At 47.2% G+C, this 25,060-nt stretch overlaps 1 protein-coding gene across 1 annotated transcript in view; it reads left to right on the top strand.

Annotated features, from left to right (window-relative positions):
* The window catches only part of LOC130476543 (transient receptor potential cation channel subfamily V member 6-like), a 42,047-nt gene extending 18,126 nt beyond the window's left edge, over positions 1–23,921 (top strand). The window contains exons 6-15 of the mRNA XM_056848489.1: positions 321–496; positions 1,090–1,236; positions 9,139–9,351; positions 11,299–11,385; positions 14,085–14,161; positions 14,942–15,107; positions 17,311–17,377; positions 18,747–19,015; positions 21,249–21,355; positions 23,654–23,921. Of these exons, the coding sequence (XP_056704467.1) occupies positions 321–496; positions 1,090–1,236; positions 9,139–9,351; positions 11,299–11,385; positions 14,085–14,161; positions 14,942–15,107; positions 17,311–17,377; positions 18,747–19,015; positions 21,249–21,355; positions 23,654–23,921 (1,577 nt within the window). The remainder of the gene's footprint in view (positions 1–320; positions 497–1,089; positions 1,237–9,138; positions 9,352–11,298; positions 11,386–14,084; positions 14,162–14,941; positions 15,108–17,310; positions 17,378–18,746; positions 19,016–21,248; positions 21,356–23,653) is intronic.
* The last annotated feature ends 1,139 nt before the right edge of the window (positions 23,922–25,060 follow it).

Below are 25,060 nucleotides of genomic sequence, written 5' to 3' on the forward strand. Positions count from 1 at the left end.
TGTTTTAGCCAGAATCTGGAAAATGCGGGCAAAATGCGCGGAGAGAGCGAGGCGACCCCTGAGAGGCAGAAAAGGCATGCATAATCCAAAGGAAGCACCAAAGCAGTTGGGGAGGTGACCGTGAGGAAACATCCCTCAGTGGACTCCCCTCCAAGTACTAAGTAAGGCCGACCCTGCTTAGCAGCAAAGATCTGACCAGATTGTTCTAGCCCAGAACATACAGGTAAGGGCAAACAAACTTGATAGGAACTATTAAACGGGCTACAGAGTTTCATTCTGCATTTCACCATGCGTGATTTCTCTGATGGGTTTATCCGCAGGTAACACGATCCTTCACATTCTGATTCTTCAGCCCAACCGGACATTCGCCTGTCAGATGTACAGTCTGATACTCTCCTTTGACAAACGAATTGGGAGCCTGGCGCCCTTGGACTTGATCCCAAACAATGAAGGCCTCACTCCGTTCAAGCTGGCCGGCGTTGAGGGCAACTCGGTGGTGAGCGTACCATACAGTTGATCTCCTGAGGGAGAGGCCGTTGGGGGGTGAAATGGAGATTTCAGACACATCCTCTTAAATCGTGCTCTTTCTCATATAAGTGGTTTGTGTTGGGCTCCCTGGCACTCAGCCATCTAAGCAGTCATCAGACTAACCCCATCGTTTTATTTATGTAACTCATATATGCCCCACCCTTCTCCTCAGTGGGGAAACCCAAAGCAGCTTAACTGGTTTCCTCTCCTCCATTTTATTCACACAACAACCATGCTAAAGGTGTGATGAATTTGGTCCTCTGGAGCGGCCCCACAAATACATAGGCGAGAGGCCCGTGGTGTTTGGGAGTAACGTCCAGCTATCCCAGCCGTTGGCATGGTTTGAAACCAGAGGGAGGTAAAAGCTATTCTGAGGTTATGAAAGGGGATACTGACCAGGTAGGAAGCTCTGACATGATCCCTTTTAAACTGCTTAAACCATGGTGAGAATTTGGACTGGGAGATTGATTGCCTGTCTGATGCAAGGTCACATTTGAACACCCAATCCCGAATCTTGTGGAGAGTTTGATACGACTGGTCTCTCTTCTCTTTGCTCTTCAGATGTTCCAGCATCTCCTGCAGAAGCGGAAGCACGTCTTGTGGTCCTTCGGCCCCGTTACCACCATTCTCTACGATCTCACAGAAATTGACTCCTGGGGTGAAGACCAGCCTTTTCTAGAGCTGGTTGTGTCGACCAAGAGAAGAGAGGTACTGTGGAACTCAGATTTTTCTTTTTGGTCTGTGTGGAAAAAAATGACTGCTGGTATTATTGAAAGAGGAGTCGGACTGTCCTTCTTAGCTGCGTACGTGACCTACGAGGCCTCTGGGCTTCTTGGCCAGCAGGAAGAAGCAAAAATATGGTGAGATTCCATAGTGAAATGTGCATCATGCGGACTTCAGCTTTGTGGAACAGAGTGAAAGAATGTGGCCTTGTACTGAAAAATCTGCAGAGAGCCATGTGGAAGATTACTAATGCTGCAGATGGTGGTACAGTTGAGTCAGCTAAGCAGGTTGTTTCTGTTTTGCTCAGTGAAAATAACAAGAAATTAGGCAGTTTAGTTATGGTATTCCTGACTTGACTTCCGAGCGTTGTAAGGTTGGGTCAGTTTGTGTAAGAGGTGTTTTTTTTTTCAGAATATAAATGCAATTTTAGAGACACCAAACCACTGTTCTTGGTACGCGCTCAAAATTTTTTGTTCCAAACAAAGTAAAATGGCATGTGTGCCCAAGTGTATTTTGGCCTTTTAGCATACTTCCTGAGACATAGTGGTGGTGTTGGCTGACTTGACGGGACTTTCCAACTTCTGGTGACCACGTAGGGTTTTCAAGGCAAGAGACGAACAAAGGTGGCTTGCCATTGCCTGCTTAGAGTCATTGCGTTGGAAGGGACCACCAGGGTCATCAAGTCCAACCTCCTGTGCAATGCAGGAATTTCACTACTGCCTCCCACACACGCCCCCAGTGACCCCTACTCCATGCCCAGAAGATGGCCAAGATGCCCTCCCTCTCATCATCTGCCTAAGGTCATAGAATCAGCATTGTTGACAGATGGCCATCTATCCTCTGCTTCAAAACCTCCAGGGAAGGAGAGCTTACCACCTCCTAAGGAAGCCTGTTCTACTGAGGAACCGCTCTAACTATTAGAAAATTCTTCCTAATGTCTAGACGGAAACTCTTGATTTATTTTCAACCCATTGGTTCTGGTCCGGGTTGTCGCTTCTGCATAGCGACTCTGGACTTCCTTGGTGGTCTCCCATCCAAGTGCTAACCAGGGCTGATCCTGCTTAGCTTCTGAGCTCAGACAAGATCAAGCTAGCCTGGGCCAACTAGGTCAGAGCAAGTCACCATAGCAAAGTCCAAAACTTTCTTCAAATGAAGAGTATCCTTCCGAAAGGCTTCAGATCGCTTTGGGACTGGGCTTTGAGACTCCTCAAGTCATTTCCAGACTTCAGGTGCTGCACGTGACATGTTTGGTCGCTATGGGAGAAAGTTCTAGCGTGGTGTAGAGGCAGTGTGGTGTAGTGATTAACAGTGGTGGACTCTAAATCTGGAGAACCGGGTTTGATTCCCCACTCCTCCACATGAGCGGCGGACTCTAATCTGGAGAATTGGGTTGGTTCTCCACTCCTACGCATGAAGCCAGCTGGGTGATCCTGGGTTGGTCACAGCTCTCTCCCAGCTCTCTCAGCCCCACCTACCTCACAAGGTGCCTGTTGTGGTGAGAGGAAGGGAAGGCAGTTGTAAGCCGGTTTGAGTCTCCTTAAAATGGCAGAGAAAATCAAGGTCTAAAAACCAACTCTTCTTCTTCTCCTTCTTCGCCTTCGCCCTGTAGCAAGCTGGTCATGTGCACCCTCTGGCTTGCAGTACTAATTGGGAAGGGCAGGGGCACTGTATTTACTTTGCAGCACACTGTTTGCTTGGCATGCTTCCCGAAAGCCAAATGCAGTACCTAGAGAGAGAGAGAGAGAGAGAGAGAGCGCCTTAGCACGTGGAAATTCCATTTCGCTTGCACGGCCAACGTTTATTGGATGGGCCTGGTAACTGAAATGAACCTATAAAGGGCTTTATGACGAAGGAAGTTCCCTACGGCAGGGCAGGGTCTGTGGCTTGATATTCAGAAGATCCTGGGTTTAGTCCCTGCCATCAACAATTAAAGATCACAGGTAGTAGATGAGAGGAAATGTCTTCCTCTGCTGGAAGAGCCACTTCGGCCTTTTATGCAGGGACGTTTCTCCATGGTCACCCCCGCCGACTGCTTCGGGGCTTCCATTTGATTATGCATGCCTTTCCCACCCGTCAGAGGTCGCCTCGCTCTCCCCCCGCGTTTCCCTTGCATTTTCAAGATTCTGGCTAAAACAGCATCTTGGTGCCAATATCCCCATCATCACCGTTGGAAATCGTGGCTACCCCTTTGACCTCCAAAAGCCACACCAACCGCTGAAACCAAAGCTGCCTTCCTCCTGCAGCCAAAAAAAAGCCCATCATACATTTCATACTGGAGGAGAAGAAACTGGAACAGTCCGGGTGACTGCTTGGCTATGGCTACCGTTCTTTTCCAGGAGTCCTTCTGTGAATAAAAGGGAGCAGAAGCTATGAGACAGATCGACTGACCAGAGGCAGATCTCAAATTTGGCTCCAAGCTTGGAAATAGTGTTCCCAGATTGCAAACCCAGTGGGAATGTCCAGTTCTTCTAACGTTTTGGCTGCTGAATTATGTAAAATTGCTGCAGGGGATAATAAAATTTGGGGCAGGTTTTTTTTTAGAACCCAAGTTCTAAAAATAGGGTGGTTCCCACCACCGCCCCTATTGCGAAGTCTCACTCAGAATGGTCTTTGCAAATTGCAATTGGGTTTTTATTCCTGTCTGCAGGGAGCTATATAATCTTCATAGTTAAAGGACGAGGTTGTGATCTTCTCATCCCTTGTAAAGAGTCCGAACTCTTTCACCCCCACGTCATCAATGGCAAAACATCTCTCAATCTCCTGGCAAGACAAACAGTTTGCCTGTCGACACCCTTGTTGACTCCACTAAATTTTGCTTATATTCCTTGGCAGCCATCACCTTCAATTCTATAACTTCTTTACGACAGGGAAAATGCTGTACCTGGAAAACTGCACCCTCCCCACAATAGATGGCTTTTCAGCAGCCACTGCCGCCGTCCTTTATGGTTTTGACATGTGCCGTCTGATGTCATCGTAGCCTATTTCTCTCGACCTCTTTCAACCATCATAAACAGATCAGAAATGGATCCAGCTCTGCTTTTGAATTCATACCTGCTTTCCCCCCCACTGGTCATGATTAGAGTCAGGTTCGCTCAAGGCGTTACTCCATCTGTGACCTCCACAGGGTTGTACCACCATCTTTTCCTTCTTTTGGGGTGGGTGGGTGGAGGAGAGTAACCCCCTCAAATCTTCTAGAGTCCTTACTGACACCTCAAATATATTTTAAAAGTTTAAAATTTTCTTCTGTACTCATTTGTTCATCATACACTATGCGTTCTTGTGCAATAAAGTAGTCTTATCATTCTGTGGTTAGTTGACACTCTGCTCTGTGGTTTTTAAAGGTGAGGATTTTACTGAATAGACAATGGGGTCAGTTAGACCGCACTTGATTAGTGTGCATGAGGAAAGAGAACATGGCACATCCAAGATAATGGAGGATCTAAAGGGTTTTTATGCATGCGCACTTTGACTTACTTTCTCCACCTGTCCGACTTGGATTTTAGTTGGGGTTATTATGCATGAATTTTCCATCCCTTAGAAAAGACCTCGTGCCCAGCCCATGCAATGTTCGGGTCTTCCCAATCCTGTTGTAACGCAGTTCTTCAATCTCCCCTGAGATCAGCCTGGGTCAAATCGTCCCCATTTCCATCCGTAAGCGTGGGACAGGGGAGCTGGGAGGGGGTGACATTTTTCTCACAGTAAGCACTACAGCCAATTACAAAGCAGCATTTTAAAGGGGTGGGGACTCAGAGGCTTCTGGATTTTAACTGGTGATTCTACAGTACTCAGGAAACCCCAGGACTTTCTCCAGGGCAAACAACAACATGCATAGCATTTTTTGGATTCGGAACAGAAAAGTGTGGGTCAAGAGAGCCTCGAACCCTAAGTAAAACTCCCATGGATAAAAGACCAATAACCCCATAGAGAACTCTCAGTTGACAACACAGTAATTACTTGATGTTCATGTAGAAGATAAGTAGAATCTGGACAGAGTTTTTCTTATATACACAAGGTTTAAGTTGAAGGGGAAGGCTGTTAGGACCTCATATTGGGAAATTGTGAGACCCCCATTAAAATTAATACTGAAGGTCAATCCTTAATACAATGCCATATTTTACAGCAAATTATAGTCATTGTCCAATGTACCTCTTTTTAAAAAACCCTTTACTTTAGAGTCTATTTTGTTTTCTAGTACCAGATTAAAATGCTTTTTAGAAGTGTAGGTGAACGTAAAGGTAGTCCCCTGTGCAAGCACCAGGTTATTACTGACCCATGGGATGACATCACATCCCTATGTTTACTAGGCAGACTTTGTTTATGGGGTGGTTTGCCATGGCCTTCCCCTGTTGTCTACACTTTACCCCCAGCAGCAAGCTGGGTACTCATTTTACCAACCTCAGAAGGATGGAAAGCTGGGTCAACCTTGAGCTGGCTTCCTGAAACCGACTTCCGTCGGGATTGAACTCAGGTTGGGAGCAGCGCTTTTGACTGCAGTACTGCAGCTTACCACTCTGCGCCACGGGGAAGTGTAGACAGTAAAAAAGAGTTTAGGTGAAAGAGTAAAGAACAATAATTTTCTTTGAAACGAAGGTCTAATTCCAGCATCCCCAAACTTCTGACAAGCGGAGACACATCTTTTCTGAATTAAAATCGGATACATGCTCACTCTTTCACTGTAAAAGACTTACATTTTAGAGTGGCCAACGGTAGGAACTGTCCCGCCCTGAGCAGAGCATACCCTCTGGGTTTAAGTATGAATCACAGTTCTGGGCATGCATTTGTACCGGATGGGGGCTAGGTCAGAGTGGGAAGTCATGCACGGGCTGTTCTGTATGCAGGCTTAACTCATCTCAACAAAAAGCATTTCAACCGAAGCAATGGCTGGGAGAAACTATAAGAGGCTTTAAGCACAGTTCTTGCATTATTCTTTAACCACGGTTTTTGCTGGGTTTTGTTTTGGTCTTTTATGCCTGGCTGTTTCACTCGCCGTCACCCCTAAGATGACTTCAGGTCTTCATCGTGATTATGCATGGCATTTCCAACCATCAGAGGTCGCCTTGCTCTCCCCCCCTGCATTTCCCCGCCTTTTGCCCGCGTTTTCAGGGACCGGTTTGATCTTGAATTTGAAAATGCAGGCAAAATGTGGGGAAATGCAGGGGGAGAGCAAGGCGACCTCTGACGGTCGGAAATAGCATGCATAATCCAAACAAAAACCAGACATCATCGGAGGGGTGATGACGAGGGAAACAACCATGCATTAAAGACCTTTCTCTCACCTCTATGGGACTTTGGAGCAAAATGCAAGCTTTTAGAAGCATTGAGAAAAGGGGAAAAGTCAAGAGAGGTTGCTGATCTTCTAGGCGTTTCTGACTGTGTGCTTTAAAGAGGAGGCAATCTACAAATCATCCAGCTTTTATTTTGAAGAGGGTTTTTTGGGCCACTTGGTACAGGGTCGTAGTCATGCACTGGAGCAGTAGGCCCATCACTGGGCAGAAAGAAAATGCGCTTCCGCATCTCCGCCGGGGCCACATTAAAGCACTGTCTGGCATGAAGTTCCGCACAAAAACAGCAGTAGCAAAGGGGATATGCGGGGAACAAGTACTGTTATTCACTTAAGCATCATTTCGGCTGGTTGGGCGAAAGGTTTCAGGGCACGGGTGGGGTTAGAAAAGCTCAGAGGTGGCCCTGAGGTGGAATTCTGGCAGGTAGTTTCCGACTTGAGCAGTGAGGGAGAAATGGCGGCGTGTACTCTACATACTCTGTGCCCCATGGACTGCCTTTGGGTTGGGCATGCAAGCACCCTTTTATGGCAGATTTATGGCTCCTTGAATGCATACTTTTGAAAGCACATGTTTCCAAAGACCTGGGTGCATTCTAGGCTTACCATGTTCCTTCCCTCCTCTGTGTGTGTGTGTGTGTGTGTGTGTAAAGTGCCGTCAAGTCGCCGCCAACTTATGGCGACCCCTTTTTGGGGTTTTCATGGCAAGAGACTAACAGAGGTGGTTTGCCAGTGCCTTCCTCTGCACAGCAGCCCTGGTATTCCCTGGTGGTCTCCCCTCCAAATACTAACCAGGGCTGACCCTGCTTAGCTTCTGAGATCTGACGAGATCAGGCTATCCTGGTCCATCCAGGTCAGGGCAACCTCCTCTGGCGGGAGGTTTTTCGGGTGGAGGGGAGGTGAGATTGCGTGTGCGGCCGCGCCAACGGGATCACGTCCCTTCCGGTTTACACCCGGAAGCGCCGCTTCGCAAGGGGCCTTTACCACTCAAACTTCTAGTTTGAGTGGTAAACCGCCTCTTGCGATGCATTTACACCCGGAAGTGCTGCATCGCGAGGGGCCTTTTACCCTCAGCTGGCTGGCGGGCAGCCAGGTGGATTGGCGGAGGTTTGCCCACCACCCCCTGGCACTTGGCACCCTAGTGCATTCCCTACTAAGAATTTCAGCTTTGTGGGGATTTCTTTAAGTTAATATGTGTTCGTTCTACCCAGGGTGGATAAAAATCAATGATTTTCTTTTTTTAAAAAATGGATTTTTAAAATTTAAATCGTGTTTTTTAAAAATAAAATGCTTTATTGAGGAAAAATCTAAATATAGTTTTCTATTGAAGATACATTACAACCCAAAGGTTATTCATCATGAAATAAGGATACATTTTTAATTATGTAGCATGAGGCTGTACATTGATGCAATGTTTATATTTTTGGTAAATGAATTCCATTAATCCATTCACAATGTCATGCTCTTCCAGAGGCTTCTGTAAGATTATTTTGGGCAGTTTTTTCTGCCTAGAAGATATTATCACAGATGATTGATTTTGCAGTTCTCAAAACTGAATTTGTGTCTGCGGAGACATGCCTCTTCTTCACGGCAAAAATAAAATAAACATACATAGTTGAGAAAAAGAGCTTAATCCCATTGCTCCTTTGCAAATCTATGTGCACAGAATCGACCCCTTACCTCTTAAGTGCTAAGTTTCAAGAAGTTCAATGAATGGAAGATTGTTTGGAGTGGAATAGATCTGCACAAGGGGCTAAGTGTGAGGAGGGAGGGGCAAGCCATAAAAATAAATGTGAAACCGTTTGAGCAGGCTACTCCACAAGTCTTTATGTAGAAAACCATGATGTAAATCTAGTCTTGCTGACTAGTGATTTAAATCATGATTTAAAATCATAATGCCAATAAAATCCACCCTGGTTCTACCCTCCCTTGCAAAAGCCGAGAAGACCGTCTTGCAGAAAGAAGTCATCCCTCAGTGCCAACTCTGAATTGGTTAACTCTGGTTGTTTATGCAAGGGCACTTTCACTCATGTTCACCCCTGGTCTGTCTTGGTTGTTCCTTGGAGTTATGCATGATTTTTCAGTCCATTAGTGATGACCTCGTGCCCAGCCCTCACAATGTCTGAGTCTTCCCATTCCTCTATTAACCTGACTCTTCCATCTTCCCTGAGTAAAACCCAGTGAAATCCCCATACAGAAGGCAAAGTGTGGGACACACAAGCTTGGTTTCTCTCACAGCCAGTTACAAAGCAGCATGTCCAGAGGCGGGGATTCAAATACTTCCTGCTTCCGCGGAGCTCTTTCTGAGCACAAGAAAGGCTTTTTAAATCGGAGGCTTGGATTTCTCTCCCCCCCCCTTTCAGATTGTTCCATTTTTTAAATGTTGTTGATCTTAAAATGCTATTTTATGTAGAAATTGGGGTTGGGGGGTTCTCTCACAGTAAGCACTACAAGGAAGCCAATTACAAAGCAGCATTTCAAGGGGCGGGGACTTGATTCGAGCTTGCAGACTGCATAGATTCCCAACAGGAAAGTGTGGGTCCAGCCAGCAATAAACCTCAGGTAAAACTCCCATGCATAAACGACCTCTGTCTGTCTCTCTGTTGCAGGCCCGTCAAATCTTAGACATGACCCCGGTGAAGGAGCTCGTGAGCCTGAAGTGGAACACCTACGGCCGCCCTTACTTCTGTTTCCTGGCGTTGTTTTATGTCCTCTACATGATCTGCTTCACCATGTGCTGCTCGTACCGGCCTCTGAAAGACCGCCCGGACAACCAGACGGATGACCGGGACAACACCCTCTTGGTCCAGAAAGCGCTGGAGGTGTGTTGAGTTCGAGGCCTCATCTGCAACCAAGAGGCCTTTGGGTGAACATACGAGTGCCACAAAAATGAGCGGAGAATAAAGTGGTAGAGCCCTCTCCAAACTTCAGTCAGGGATCACATGACTGAATGCATATTTGCGTAATAAACTCCTTGTACCATGTCTGGGAGAAAGATTCTCACCTGGAACTCTTTGCCTCAACACCTAGTTTTCTATGTACAGGGAATTCGCTCCTAGGGTTTCCAGCTCCGGTAGGGTTGTCAGCCTCCAGGTACTAGCTGGAGATCTGCTATTACAACTGATCTTCATCCGATAGAGATCAGTTCACATGGAGAAAAGGGCCACTTTGGCAATTGGACTCTATGGCATGGCCCGGCCTGACCAAGTGACATTCATGTCATATCCAGCCCTCCTAACAAATGAGTTCAACACCCCTTCTCTATAGCCTTATCTGCTGTTCACTTTATCTGCTGCTTGTGTGAACTAACTTCAGATATTTTAATTAATGTATTTAAAATATTTATATGCCCGTCTTTCTCCTGTCTTAGGACCCCAGGTGGGTGTGCGGAAGATTCTCAGATGTCTTAGGGCGAAAACGCATGGTCACTTTAACCTCCTTTATTCCGTTTCAGCCAGGATTCAGCCAGGATCGAGCGCATGCGTTTTTGCCGAACAGCGTTCGATCCTGGCTGAAACAGGGAATAAAGGAGGCTAAAGCGACCGTGCGTTTTCACCCTTAGCCTCCTTTATTCCCTGTTTCAGCCACGATTCAGCCAGGATCGAATGAACGTTCGGCACAAACGCATGCGTTCGATCCTGGCTGAATCCTGGCTGAAACAGGGAATAAAGGAGGCTAAAGCGACCATGCGTTTTCACCCTTAGCCTCCTTTATTCCCTGTTTCAGCCACGATTCAGCCAGGATCGAACGAACGTTCGGCACAAACGCATGCGTTCGATCCTGGCTGAATCCTGGCTGAAACAGGGAATAAAGGAGGCTAAAGCGACCATGCGTTTTCACCCTTAGCCTCCTTTATTCCCTGTTTCAGCCACGATTCAGCCAGGATCGAACGAACGTTCGGCACAAACGCATGCGTTCGATCCTGGCTGAATCCTGGCTGAAACAGGGAATAAAGGAGGCTAAAGCGACCATGCGTTTTCACCCTTAGCCTCCTTTATTCCCTGTTTCAGCCACGATTCAGCCAGGATCAAACGCACGTTCGGCACAAACGCATGCGTTCAATCCTGGCTGAATCTTGGCTGAAGCAGGGAATAAAGGAGGCTAAAGCGACCATGCGTTTTCACCCTTAGCCTCCTTTATTCCCTGTTTCAGCCACGATTCAGCCAGGATCAAACGCACGTTCGGCACAAACGCATTCGTTCAATCCTGGCTGAATCCTGGCTGAAACAGGGAATAAAGGAGGCTAAAGCGACCATGCGTTTTCACCCTTAGCCTCCTTTATTCCCTGTTTCAGCCACGATTCAGCCAGGATCAAACGCACGTTCGGCACAAACGCATGCGTTCAATCCTGGCTGAATCTTGGCTGAAGCAGGGAATAAAGGAGGCTAAAGCGACCATGCGTTTTCACCCTTAGCCTCCTTTATTCCCTGTTTCAGCCACGATTCAGCCAGGATCAAACGCACGTTCGGCACAAACGCATGCGTTCAATCCTGGCTGAATCTTGGCTGAAGCAGGGAATAAAGGAGGCTAAAGCGACCATGCGTTTTCACCCTTAGCCTCCTTTATTCCCTGTTTCAGCCACGATTCAGCCAGGATCAAACGCACGTTCGGCAAAAACGCATGCGTTCGATCCTGGCTGAATCCTGGCTGAAACAGGGAATAAAGGAGGCTAAAGCGACCGTGCGTTTCCGCCCTTTGAAGTCTTCTGCTGACTTTCCCAGGTCTTCCCCCCGCCCCTACTAATGAGTGATAATTTTTCCTGTTTTTAGGAATCATATTTGACTTATGATGATCAGCTCAGGCTGGTGGGGGAGCTGATCACCGTGATAGGAGCCCTGGCTATCTTGCTGCTCGAGGTAAGGCGGGCCAATAAAACAGAACAAAACGAATCTTCTTTCATTTAAGTTGACAGCACTCTGGGAGCTCCATCTTCCTTTTGAGACAGGGTTACACAAACATGCTTCTCTAGGGAAAGCCTACATTACAAGAAATTTAGCACAGTCTGTAGTCCGCTTCCCTGCCAGGCCTTCCTCCAGAAAAACAGGGAAATGGTTGTTTTGTAGTGAATCCTGTATCAGAGATCCCTCTCCTAGAACGATTCAGGGTAGAAGCTCTCGTGCTAGAAGCGGAAACCGGTTTAGAAATTGGTTTAGATGCGTCAGGTAGACAAACTGGAGGGAGAGAGATTCAAAACAGATAAAAGGAAGTATTTCTTAACACAACGCATAATTAAATTGTGGAACTCCCTGCCCCAGGTTGTGGTGATGGCTGCCAACTTGGAAGGCTTAAAGAGGGGAGTGGACATGTTTACAGAGGAGAGGGCTATCCATGGCTACTAGTCAAAATGGATACTAGCCGTGATGCATACCTATTCTCTCCAGGATCAGAGGATACTATGCCTATTATATTAGGTGCTTTGGAACCCAGGCAGGACAATGCTGCTGCAGGTGTCTTGCTTTGGGGCTTCCTAGAGGCACTCAGTTGGCCACTGTGTGAACAGACTGCTAGACTTGATGGGCCTTGGTCTGCTCCAACAGGGCCTGCCTTATGTTCTTAACCCACTGTGAAGGGATATAGCCAGTCACTTGTATCCTGCCATTGCTCAGCCAGGTAGGAAGCCTTCCTGTAGTCCGATCAGCTTTCCTCCAACAGAAGAGGCCCAGAGCTTAAAGAGGCTCCCCAGGAAGACTCCCAGATCTTCTTCCTTCGGAGGAAGGCTTCTTGGGCCAGAGGAAGGCATCAAACTGGGCTGAGTGGAGCTGCAGAATAGAAGCTATCCTCAGAGGAGCTTTGACTCTGGAAAGCTTGTGGGTACAAGGCGCTACTGATCACGAATCTTGATGTTCTACTGTAGACCAACTCGGCTATCCTCTGAAACTATCATCAGCTAGGGATCATAGGATGGAGGGCATGTAATAAATATTAAGAGCCAGCAGCAGTGGTTAAGAGTGGTGGACTCGAATCTGGAGAACCGGGTATGATTCCCCCCTCTTCCACATGAGCAGTTGACTCTGACAGCCAGCTTAGTGTAGTGGTTAAGAGAGGTCGTTTGGAGCAGTGGAGTCTGATCTGGAGAACCGGGTTTGATTCCCCACTCCTACACATGAAGCCAGATGGGTGACCTTGGGCTAATCACAGCTCTCTCAGCCCCACCTACCTCACAGGGTGTCTGTTGTGGGGAGGGGAAGGGAAGGTGTTTGTAAGCCGTTTTGAGATTCCTTAAAAGTAGAGAAAAACTGATATAAAAACCAACTCTTCTTCTTCGTTACTATCAGGTGTATTTATTTTTCTATTAAAACCTGTGCCTGCCTTATCATAGTTTGCATTCTGTTAATGATACGTAATTCTTGTGTAGTACTTTCAGTTACTCTTACAACAACCCTGTAAGGAAGAGCAATATCCTCCTTCCCATATGGCAGTTGAGGGTGTTGGAGCTGAGGTGGGATGTTGAGGTAGCCCTCCACAAACCCTTAAGGTACTTAAAATACATATTTCAAAACTTGTCTTAGCAGACTTTCCTCAGACTCCATCTCTATCATATTCAGGGGCCCCCACAAAGACAGTTATCCCAAGCGGCATTGTTTATTTGGCCACAGGCTGTGGAATCAATCTCCATCTCTCTCTCCGCATCCCTATTCTGCAATAATATTTCTCTGAGCCCCGTGGCGCAGAGTGATAAGCTGCAGTACTGCAGTACAAGCTCTGTTCACAACCTGAGTTCGATCCCGACGGAAGTCGGTTTCAGGTAGCCGGTTCAAGGTCGACTCAGCCTTCCATCTGTGAGGGTTCCCAACCTTCCTGTGCAAACTCCATAAAATCACTTGCTCAGACGGTCATGCAGAAACAAGGAACTTTATTGGAAGCTTCAGGTAGTACAGGCCTTACACTGGTAAAGTTGCAAGTGCTTTACAGTTTCACAAAGACAGAATTATAACCCCTACAGGAAAGCAGATGTCAAATGTATGTTATGGGAATCTACGAGATAATTGTGCATGGTACAAGAACATCAAAGACCTCAGGGAACTCGTTAGGCTATCTACCCACCAAGGCCACAGCTGGCAGGAGGGAGTCAGAGAGAGCAAGGAAGGTGGACGTGGGAAGAGACATTCCAACCTGGGGCCTGTCAGACCCAGCGTCTGAACCAAGAAAAGGCAAAAGGTCTGGACTGCTTGTACGAGACCGGGGGGGGGGGGGGGGAAACACACATGCAAAGGCATACAGACCCTCACACCATCCTTCCGAGGTCAGTAAAAGGAGTACCCAGCTTGCTGGGGGTAAAGTGTAGATGTCTCGGGAAGGCAATGGCTAAACACCCCATAAATGTAGTCTGCCTAGTAAATGTCGGGATGTGATGTCACTTCATGGGTCAGTAATGACCTGTTCTTTGCACAGGGAACTACCTTTACCTTTTAATGAGCATCAAATACCGTTATATCCTGACACTTTTTGGGATGAGCTTGCAGGGGAGCTGGGTGGAGGCAATGGGAATTGGCATCTCCACAGTGACATAAAAACCTTTTCATGTTGTGCATTCTGAACGATGTTTTCCTCGTAGATTCCGGATGTCCTAAGGGTTGGAGTCACAAAGTATTTTGGACAAACCATCCTGGGCGGACCTTTCCACATCATCATGTAAGTCTCTATATGTCCAGATCCTCAAAAGCTTCTTCCTCCTCCTCTTGAGCTCTTTCTTTGCAAGTCTCTGTTGGGGAGCAAATTGGGGGGGCCTCCATAGGCAGATCGTTCAAGGAATTTCAAGGGAAGACCAAAAACCTTCACAGTGGGTAGCCGTGTTAGTCTGTCTGCAGTAGTACAAAAGGGCAACAGTCCAGTAGCGCCTTAAAGACTAACAAAAATATTTTCTGGTAGGGTATGAGCTTTCGTGAGCCACAGCTCACTTCTTCAGATACAGCTAGAATGTGAATCCATCTGTCTTTAAGTAGAGGAGAGTGAATTCAGACAAGCATTAGTATGTAAATGTTAACAGTATGTAAATGTGAATAGCAGGCGTGATGGCATTAGGTGTGGTATGCAGAAGAGTCTGTGATGTCCAGGGGAGAGATGGGTGTGGAGAAATGTTTGCGGGCCGATTCACACATTACAAAGTCCTCAAGTTCCTCAAGGATCCTGTCAACAGATACGGTCGAAGAGTTCCATGCTCAAAAATTATTTTCCTGACCTACAGCGGCCCTGGGGAGCTACAATTTGCTTCATTGGGTGCTGTAGCGCTCTCCGATCTTTTCTTGCGCCCGCCAAGTGTTTTAGGAAGTGGATGGGACCAGATAGGGATTTTGCCCAGCAAGGCTTCTGATTCCACAGAGACAGTCCGCTGCGGACACCCAAGCATCAGCCGTAGAACCGTAAATAAAAGAGGTTGCGGCCAGCGCTGAATGCCTGCCCTTTCCGTTACAGCATCACGTACGCATTTATGATCCTGGTGACCATGGTGATGCGCCTCACGAGCACGGACGGAGAGGTGGTCCCCCTGTCCTTTGCACTGGTGCTGGGTTGGTGCAATGTCATGTATTTTGCACGTGGGTTTCAGATGCTGGGGCCCTTCACCATCATGATACAGAAGGTAAGGAACACCTTGTGACTATGTTAAAATTGTGTGTGTGTAAAGTGTCGTCAAGTTGCAGCCGACTTATGGCAACTCAGTAGGGTTTTCAAGGCAAGAGACAAACAAAGGTGGTTTGCCATTGCCTTCCTCTGCATAGGTATTCCTTGGTGGTCTTCCATCCAAGGGCTGACCCTGCTTAGTTTCTGAGATCTGATAAGATCTGACGAGATCAGGCTAGCCTGGACCATTCGAGTCAGGGTATGTTAAAATGACAGGTCCGTAAATGCAAATGGCAAACCGAGACAGAATGTCTTATCTAAACACCCTCTCAGAAAACCTAAATTTGTGGACAAACAGTTAAGAATCCAGGCGGGACTCAGAAGAAAACTCATTTATTGTATGCAATTTGAATACCAAGTGTTGCATTTGTGGGATAAATTATCTAGGAAAAGATCATAAGAAATTCTTGGCTGAATCAGACCAAGTGTTCATTTAATCCTATGTCCTAGTTCATTTACTCCTGTGTTTTCTGGCTACTGATAGAAGCCCACAGGCAGGGTTCAAGGAATGAGGATGGCCCCTCCCTGCGGTTTGTGCCCAGCACTTAGAATCTAGAGGTATAATGCCTCTGAACATGGAGGTTCCATTTGACTGTCATTGCTAATGGCCTTCGATGGACCTCTCCTCCGTAATTGGCCTAATGCATTTCTAAAGGCATCTGAAGACAGGGCATGTCGTAGCATTTTTCAGCAACACAACACATAAATAAATTTTGCATTTTTTGTAGAAGTGCTTCCTTTTGTCTTCCCCGGTTCCACTAGCAATCAGCTTCACTTGGTGGTTGTAAGTTCTAACACAACGAGAAATAAATTAATCCTCTCTAGACCATGATGGTGCCTAATACGTAAAGTGTCTAGGACCCTTTTTTTTTAAAATGACCAAAATGACAAAATAACCTTATTTATTTATTTAGTTATTTAGTTATTTATTTCATTGGACTTAGATGCCAGGGTCAGAGCAGCTCACAGAATAATAAAAATACCATATACAATAAAAAGGCATAAACACATAAAATCAGTTGTTAAAAAGGCCTTGTAGATAATAAAATATAGCATCGGTAATTCAATGTGCTTAATTTACGGTATCAGGCTATAGTAGAGGCTGTGATAGTTTGAACAGAATTCAGTGCTGGTTTGATTCTTCCTTAAGTGGTAGAGAAAGTTGACATATAAAAACCAACTCTTCTTCTCCTCCTCCTTCTCCTCCTCCTCCTCTACTCCACCCAGCCTGGAATGGAGGCTGGGTAAAGGAGGAGGAGGAGGAGAAGAAGAGTTGGTTTTTATATGTCAACTTTCTCCACCACTTAAGGAAGAATCAAACCGGCTTACAATCACCTTCCCTTCCCCAAAACAGACACCCTGTGAGGTGGGGGGGGGGGTTGAGAGAGCTCAAAGAGAGCTGTGACTAGCCCAAGGTCACTGAGCTGGCTTCATGTGTAGGAGTGGGAAAACCAACCCGGTTCACCAGATTAGCATCCGTTGCTCATGTGGAGGAGTGGGGGATCAATTCTGGTTCTCCAGATTAGAGTCCACCGCTCCAAACCACCGCTCTTAACCACTACACCCTGCTGGAGGCCAACATTAATGAATAAACCTTCGTTGGCCTCAACCGTAAGCCTGGCGGAATAGCTCCTTTTGAACTCCTATAGAACTCCTTTTGACTTTCAGTGAATACCCAACTTGATCACAGTTCATTGAAAGCTGTACATTGCATGTTTTGGCTCAAGGGGCTGGAAACACCCTTTCAGATTTCAGTTAAACCTTGATCTTGGACACAAGCATGAACACATGAAGCTGCCTTCTTCTGAATCAATCCACTGGTCCATCAGTGGCAGTCTTGTCTACTCAGGCTGGCAGCGGCTGCTCAGGGTCTCAGGCAGAGGTCTTTCACAGCACCCACTACCTGATCCTTAAAGCTGGAGATGCTGGGGATTTGACCTGGGACCTTCTGCATACCAAGCAGACGTTCTGCCACTGAACCACAGTTCCATTTAATATGACAAGACTGTTTTGGAATTGGCAATTTGGGGGTAGTTGCATCCCTGAAAACCTATCTAGCTGACATTTTGCTGACATGACATGTCCGGAGGTTATAGGATGAGTAATAATCTGCTAGAGGGAAAATTGGATGACACGACATCTCCTGTCTGTATTCTCTCTAGATGATATTTGGAGATCTTATCCGCTTCTGTGGGCTTATGGCGGTCGTCATACTTGGCTTTGCATCAGGTGAGGGAGAAACGAATGAATGCATTTTTAGGGTCATCTCGAGCACTTTCCTCTGAATCTTTGACATTGGGACAGGAAGGATATGGCACGAAATCATGGGACGTTAGTTTAGAGTCGGGGTTTGCCATCTTGTTGAGCCTGTGTAGATTTATGGGATTTTGAGGAAGGAGAATGGATGCTACCACATATTGGCTGCCATGGGGGAGGGTGGGCAGAGACCAAATGGCTACTGTGGGGTGCTGGGGCCAGTCATAAAATGGAGCGGGGCTACAAGCGAAGCAATCTGCCCAAGATGGAGGTGGCCGTCTCCAAATGGGTGCCTCCTAGGTTCTTCTGAAACACATCATGCTCCATTGAGGTGGATCCATGATTGGATCTTTGCTTTGGGGAAGAAGCAAATGGGTACCAGGAGCTGGGTATGTTTAGCCTGGAGAGGAGACAACTGAGAGGGGATATGATAACCATCTTCAAGTACTTGAAGGGCTGTCATATAGAGGATGGTGCTGAGTTGTTTTCTGTTGCCCCAGAAGGTCGGTCCAGAACCAACGGGTTGAAATTAGATCAAAAGAGTTTCCATCTAAACATTAGGAAGAACTTTTTAACAGTTAGAGCAGTTCCTCAGTGGAACAGACTTCCTCGGGAGGTGGTGAACTCTCCTTCCCTGGAAGTTTTAAAGCAGATGCTAGATGGCCATCTGTCAGCAATGCTGATTTTATAACCTTAGGCAGATCATGAGAGGGGGGCATCTTGGCCATCTTCTGGGCATGGAGTATGGGTCATTGGGGGTGCATGGAGGAGGTTGTTGTGAATTTCCTGCATTGTGCAGGGGGTTTAACTAGATGACCCTGGAGGTCCCTTCCAACTCTACGATTCTGTGATTCTAAACCTAACAGTAGGCACCATGTTGCCCATAGACACCCCTTGAGGGATCACTAGTCTACATTTGTCTAGGCAATATTGGAACCTGAGGGGGAAAGCAAGGTCTTCGGACAACTAATGGACATGTTTTTTTGGGTTGGGTGACTGAAGAAAGGAGACAGATTAGGCTCAAAAGATTGGGCTTGAGGGAAGAACATGTGGGTGTGGGGGAGGAAATTTAGGAGAAGGGAAACGGAGGAGGCTTTGAATCGAGGAAGAAAGGCCGGAGGAGAAGAACTTCACACAGGGATAGCAGGGCCTCGGCACTACTAGCATGGAGTCGGGAGGCAAGGGAGCTGGCGGTCTCTGGGGTCGAGGCTGAGGGGAAAGGTGTGCCCCCAAGTTCTGAGATAGAAGCAGCAGCTCCTGAACAGTTGTTTCAAGCAGGGGCCCCTTAGCTCTTGCCATTCTCTGCCGCTGACCTATCCTGTTTCCCTCATCCCATCTCTAGCCTTTTACGTCATCTTCCAGACAGAAAATCCCAATGCCTTGGGGCAGTTCTACAGCTACCCCATGTCGCTCTTCACCACCTTTGAGCTGTTCCTCACCATTATAGACGGACCCGCCAACTACGAGGTGGACCTGCCCTTCATGTACAGTGTGGTCTACTTTGCTTTTGCCATCATCGCGGCTTTGCTGATGCTCAACCTGCTGATTGCCATGATGGGCGATACCCACTGGCGCGTGGCCAATGAGCGAGATGAGCTCTGGCGGGCGCAGGTGAGAAGACATGGGCCGCATGGTGTGGGAGATGCCTGTGGTACGAGAATGAGAACAGTTTCAGGTGGTGGAGCTTGGAAGGTGCTACCAAAGCCATTCGATTTCCCTAAGGAGATTGCAAATTTACTTCAATTTCAAGCCTACTTATTAGTTACAGCTCCCAGCCAAGGAACTGTGGAGTGGTATCAGACAGATTATACCACCTTTTGTGAGAACTAGTATCCGTCTTCCCATCTTTTTTTACCTCAGCAAGACTCGGTTCCTAGGACAAGGGCCTCAGACAGTTTAAGCTGTTCATATGATTCCCTCAGGTGAAGCCCCGATGCCCAGCCATTTTTCATTTTACAAATTATCCACTGTGTGAACCTTTTTTTTTTTTGTATTTAAATTCTCAGTTTGGGTTTAAAATGAGGGAGTCAAGCATTTATTCAATAGCGTGGTTTAGACGGGGTTAAATCTAGGGACGTGATCATGGAAGGATAGTGGACCTTTCCTGCTCCTTAACCCACCCCCAACGAAGCCCTTGCCAGCAAAGAACAAACATGAATTCCTTAGTCCATAAAATGCCGCAGATAAATCATTACTTTCTCCAGTGTGGATGCAATGGATGGGGTTATACTTTAATCCTACATTCTGCCATGAAAGTCACCAGATAACCGTTGTCTTTTTTAAAAAAAATTTTTTAATTATTTTTCAAACTAGTTCACATTCTGTTGTATCATTCCATTCATTTAGTATATACTATAAACAATTTCTATCTTATCATTAAACAGATATATATAGTTGACATCCCCTCTCCCCCCCTCTGTCCATTTGATATTCTTGTTTCTCTCTTTGTATTTAGTGTCTAATTCATTGTAATAAGCCACCTTTATCATTATCTTTAACTCTACTTTTTAACATTAGTATCTTAATTACTTCCAAAAATTTGAATTAGATCAAAACATATCCCTTAATGTTTCCCAATTTAAGTTCATCTGCACAGTTTGTTGTCCATGCCTCCCATTCTTCCACGAATTCAGCATTTTCTTTTTTGATTTATTAATGCGGTAAGTTTTGCCATTTCAGCCAGTTCCATCATTTTATCGATCCAAGCGGTCTTATCTGGTATTTCAGATGTTTTCCATTTCATTGCTTAGACCAGTCTTGCAGCAATAGTGGCATGTATCAAAAATGATCTCTGAGTCACTACCGAATCTGGCATTATACTTAACAACATCATTTCAGGTGGTCCGTTGGGGCCGGGAGCTTCGTTTGAACGAGCCAATGGGCTCGAGGCTCCCAGGGGGCGGGGCCCTCCTGAGGTCGGACCCGGGTGAGTTTTCACTCAGGTCCGACTTCTTGGCTTAAAAGGGGGGCTCGCCTCCTCAAGCTCCCAGTTTGCTTCCTTTTGCCCACCCACCCACCGCTGAATTATAAAGGTTTTATGTTTAGTGTTTTTCTCTTCGTCACAACTTTGGGCGGTTTGGCATCGGGGCAGGATCCAGTTTGGGGGGGAAAGCGGCCTGCGTGCCTCATTTTCCCTACATGGAGGATCCCAGTAAGGGATTTTGGGGGAGGCCGGAAGGGGACATGCCAAGATGGAGGGTTGCCAGGGACGAGCCTCACTCGAGGCTGTCAGGTTGGCATGCCTTGCCATGGGCTGTCAGGTTGGCCTCCTTCCAAGTGGCAGGGGACCACACAGCTGGCTGCCGCCCACGTGTGTCCCGGGAACTGCCATCTCTAGCTGTCCCAGCAGGGGTGCTGGGTGCTGCATCGGCCTGCAGGGTGGCAGGCCGATGGTTGGATACGCCCCCATGCCATGCCAATGCCTTGTTGCTGCAATCAATAAAGTTGTGCCATTTCATCCAAACTAGTCTCTATGTAGTCTTTGCTTACTAGTTGGGTGCATGTTACATTCTGTTACTTGGGGATATTACCAGGCTGGGGAGCACCTTGCACGACTAAGCACTAAGCCGGCAACACTATCGCTTTGTCTAATCCACCTCACGGTGTGGTTGTGCAGAACAAGTGGAGTACTCCTTACGGGCAATGCCTTGTGTTCCGTGGAGGACACGAACGTAATGATTTCATTTGCATTTACATGTCAGCAACATTAATACATCCAGGTCAATTAAATATAATCACAAATTCGAAACAAACATCTTTCTGTTTGGTGTGTGAAGGTGAACCTGTCAGGTCTGTTGGTGATTTATCCAGAGGTTTTTCCCAACTCTTTGTTTTTTCAATGCAGGTTGTTGCCACTACCATCATGCTCGAGCGGAAGCTCCCACGATGCCTCTGGCCTCGCTCTGGTATCTGTGGACAAGAGTATGGGCTAGGAGACAGGTGGTACCTCAGGTGAGACCCTTTTGTCAAGAATGGGGTGGGTCTCTAGCCTTGTTGCACTAGTAGGTGTAGTAGGTGTAGAGCCAGCGTGGTGTAGTGGTTAAGAGCGGCGGTTCGGAGCGGTGGACTCTGATCCAGAGAACCAGGTTTGATTCCCCACTCCCTCCACATGAGCGGCGGAGACTAATCTGGCGAACTGGATTTGTTTCCCCACTCCTCCACATGAAGCCAGCTGGGTGACCTTGGGCCGGTCACTGTCAAGAGTCATGCCAAGCATCATGCCACGAGTCATGCCAAGAGTCATGTTTGTTTCTGTTCAAGTGTATCTATAGGTTGTGCTATCCAAGTGTAGCTGGTGGTTTAGTTGTTCAAGTCTATTTGTTTCTCTGAAATGTTCAAGCTATCAGGAGTCATGCTGTCCATGCAGGCTCTTGACATGAGTTAGGCCCAGTTCAGTTCAAGTATTATCCTTTGGTTTTGTTTCTCTGAACTGTTCAAGCTCCTTTCCTCCCCCCCCCCCTGCTCTGACCTTGAGTCTCCAGCAGGCAACTTCAGTATTATGGCTTGCTCACTCCCTGCTTCCTATCAGGCACTGTTATCTCCTAATTCCCAGGCCGCTTGACTGTGCACCTGGGATGACTCCATGCTTAAAGTTATGCTTTGTAGTTTGGTTTGTCATTAGCAGCTTTGAACCTGTGGATTGCTTATGCTGTATCTGCGGCTCCTGAATAAACGTTTACCTGCTTCAGACCTGCCTGTCTGAGCGAATGACTTTTTGGGATTGCCGAGGTTGGCTGGAGAATCTCAGAGTCACACTCTCTCAGCCCCACCTACCTCGTAGGATGACTGTTGTGGGGAGGGGAAGGGGAGGTGATTGTAAGCCAGTTTGATTCTTCCTTAAGTGGTAGAGAAAGTCGGCATATAAAAAGCCAACTCTTCTTCTTCTGGGTGCTTTTAGAATGAAAAGAACAGGTAATGGGTGACATAACAAAATGGCTGCCATGGGGGCCAGATCTAAGCCCCCAAGTGTTGAGAACAGGGTTGGCAACTGACTGGAGGAAAATATCCTGTCCTTTTCCACAAGTTTAATATGTGGAAATGGACCATTGAAGCTTTTCATGGTGTGGAAAGTATATCTCATTACAGGGTATTAGCAGTGAATTAAACTGGTACTCAAACTGGTACTCTAAAGAAGTGGCTCGTGAAAGCTCATGCCCTACCAGAAATTTTGTTAGTCTTTAAGGTGCTACTGGACTCTTGCTCTTTTCTACTGGTATTCAAGGGGTCAGTTTAAAAGTTGGCAACTGTGACACCCTTTTTCACTCGCTGTCCAGTCCTGAGGCCTAATGATTCCTGCCGATCGCAGGGGCAGCATTGCACACACACCCTTGTTCTCTTCCATGTCTGAAGAGAATCCTGAAATCATACAGATTCCAGTTATCTTGCAGCACTAGGCTTAGGGTTGCAAGCTCTGGGTTGGGAAATACCTGGAGATTTCGGGGGTGGAGCCTGGGGAGGGCGGGGGTCAGGGGTGGAGCCTGGGGAGGGCGGGGGTTGGGGAAGGGAGAGACCTCGGTTGGGTACAATTCCATAGAGTCCACACTGCAAAGCAGCCGTTTTCTCCAGGGGAACTGATCTGTGTAGTCTGGCGATCATTTGTAAAAATGGGAAAAGCCATGCTGGATCAGATCAAGGTCCATCGAGTCCAGCAGTCTGTTGACACAGTGGCCAACCAGGTGCGTCTAGGAAGCCCCCAAACAAGATGACTGCAGCAGCATTATCCTGCCTGTGTTCCACAGCACCTAATATAATAGGAATGATCCTCTGATCCCAGAGAGAATCATGTATCATGACTAGCATCCATTTTTACTAATAGCCATGAACAGCCGTCTCCTCCATAAACATGTCCACTCCCTTCTTAAAGCCTTCCAGGTTGGCAGCCATCACCACATCCTGGGTCAGGGAGTTCCACAACTTAACCATCTCCAGGCTTCACCTGGAGGTTGGCAGCCCTAGCTAGGCCCTAGCCTCACACCAAGACTTTCCTGTGCTCTCTAGTAACTGATGACAAACACTTTTTAAAATTTTGGCTGCAAAACATGGGGCCAGGAGCAAGAGTTTTAGCACTAGTGGACGAGGGAAGCCTATCCGCTTGCTCTGGGGCCAGAACTTGACTCTGTTCCCTGCGCAGGCACCCAACGGCTCTGCCAGGCCGGGCCACAGTTGGATCCTACACAGCAGAACTATGTTAGGAGTACAAGTTGGGGGGCCGGGAGAAAAAGGCATGAATCTCTTTTCTGATCCCTGCAGGGTGGAAGAGCGCGTGGATGCCAACAAGCAGAAGATGGTTCGCTATGCAAAGGCCTTCAAGAAGCATGACAAGGAGGACCTTGACAAGCTGTCAGTGAAGCTGGAACCAGACGAGGGGTTTCAACTCCAAAGGGAGCTCTCTCCTTCCGTCTCGCGCAGTACATCTCGGAGTAGCTCCCACCGTGGTTGGCAGATACTACGGAAGAACACCTTCAGCCACCTCCGTGGAGAAGTCAACCATGCCTTGGAAGAAGTCTACCATGTTTGATTCACCCCCACCATGGGGGCTTTGTGTTGATACGTGATTCTGCCAGGTGCTGGTGGGAATGACACCACCTTCCGAGGCAGCCGCGCTCTTTGTGGGTTGGTCTCGTCCCTGGGTGGAAGTTCCTTCTCAAAGGTGGTTGCCCCTGATGTTCTGGAGCAGCCGAGCTGACACATGCTGAGGTTTTTCCTTTGTGTTCTCGTTTTTGTGGGCATCTCCTTTCCACGAGAAGCTGTTCTGAGGAGAGGAGTGGAGTCTGTCGACATCAAAGAGATGTATCCTAGATATCTCGATTGCCTACTCCACAGTTCCTACTCCAGCCTGTTGTTGGGCGACATTCCACAAAGACCTCTCTCTGCTCTCTGAAGAACCGACGCCATGGAAATTTTAGGTCGAACATGAAAAAGGGAACTTGAAACTCAGGGAACTAGCAAAAATTGAGAAGGGGCAGCAGCTAAGCAGCCTGTCAACAGACAACGTTCCTCAAGACTCTTGAGGAGAGCAAACCTCAGCAGAGAAAGTGGGTTATACTTTTTGGGGGTGGGGCTTTTGAGAGGTAGTGCACTTTAAACCCTGAGTATGAGCGAGGCTCTTAGCCTAGTTAGACATTTTCTAGGGCTGTGTTATAAGGCTTATTCCTTTTTCAGATGGCAGGACCAAGGCTGTTTTTCCGCAGCTGAACTGAACTCAGGGCGTTCATTTGTTTTGTCTGTTTTCCCGTGCTTTGGAGCCCAGAAGATATTTTGGGACTCTGGCTGAGCAGCCAACTGCCAGCATTTCTCTTTGCCCCCTTGGATTGCGGCCTGTTTTGCACATCCGATTAACTCTTGCTGGTTCCTGTGCAGGCCGTCGGATTTTGCCGAAAACAGATTTGCAGGCTGCTGTGTGATTTAAAGCATGCGAGGAATGTTGTGGGAAGCTAAAAAGGCAGTACTCGAGAAGACCGGCATTGTTTTTCGGGATGGTTTCACACAGCCCCTCGATGTCCACCAAACGTTTCCTAAAGCAAAACCGAAGATGAAGTTATCATTCAAGAGCATCTACAGAACGTCAAGGAAAGCTGTCAACATTTTTTAGGAGTTTCTTTTTGCACATTTTTTCTGTCTAAGTCTGGGTCCAGGGATGGCTTTTCCTAGATCTGG

The sequence above is a fragment of the Euleptes europaea genome, chromosome 4 (genome assembly GCF_029931775.1).
Source record: "Euleptes europaea isolate rEulEur1 chromosome 4, rEulEur1.hap1, whole genome shotgun sequence".
Taxonomy (NCBI): domain Eukaryota; kingdom Metazoa; phylum Chordata; class Lepidosauria; order Squamata; family Sphaerodactylidae; genus Euleptes; species Euleptes europaea.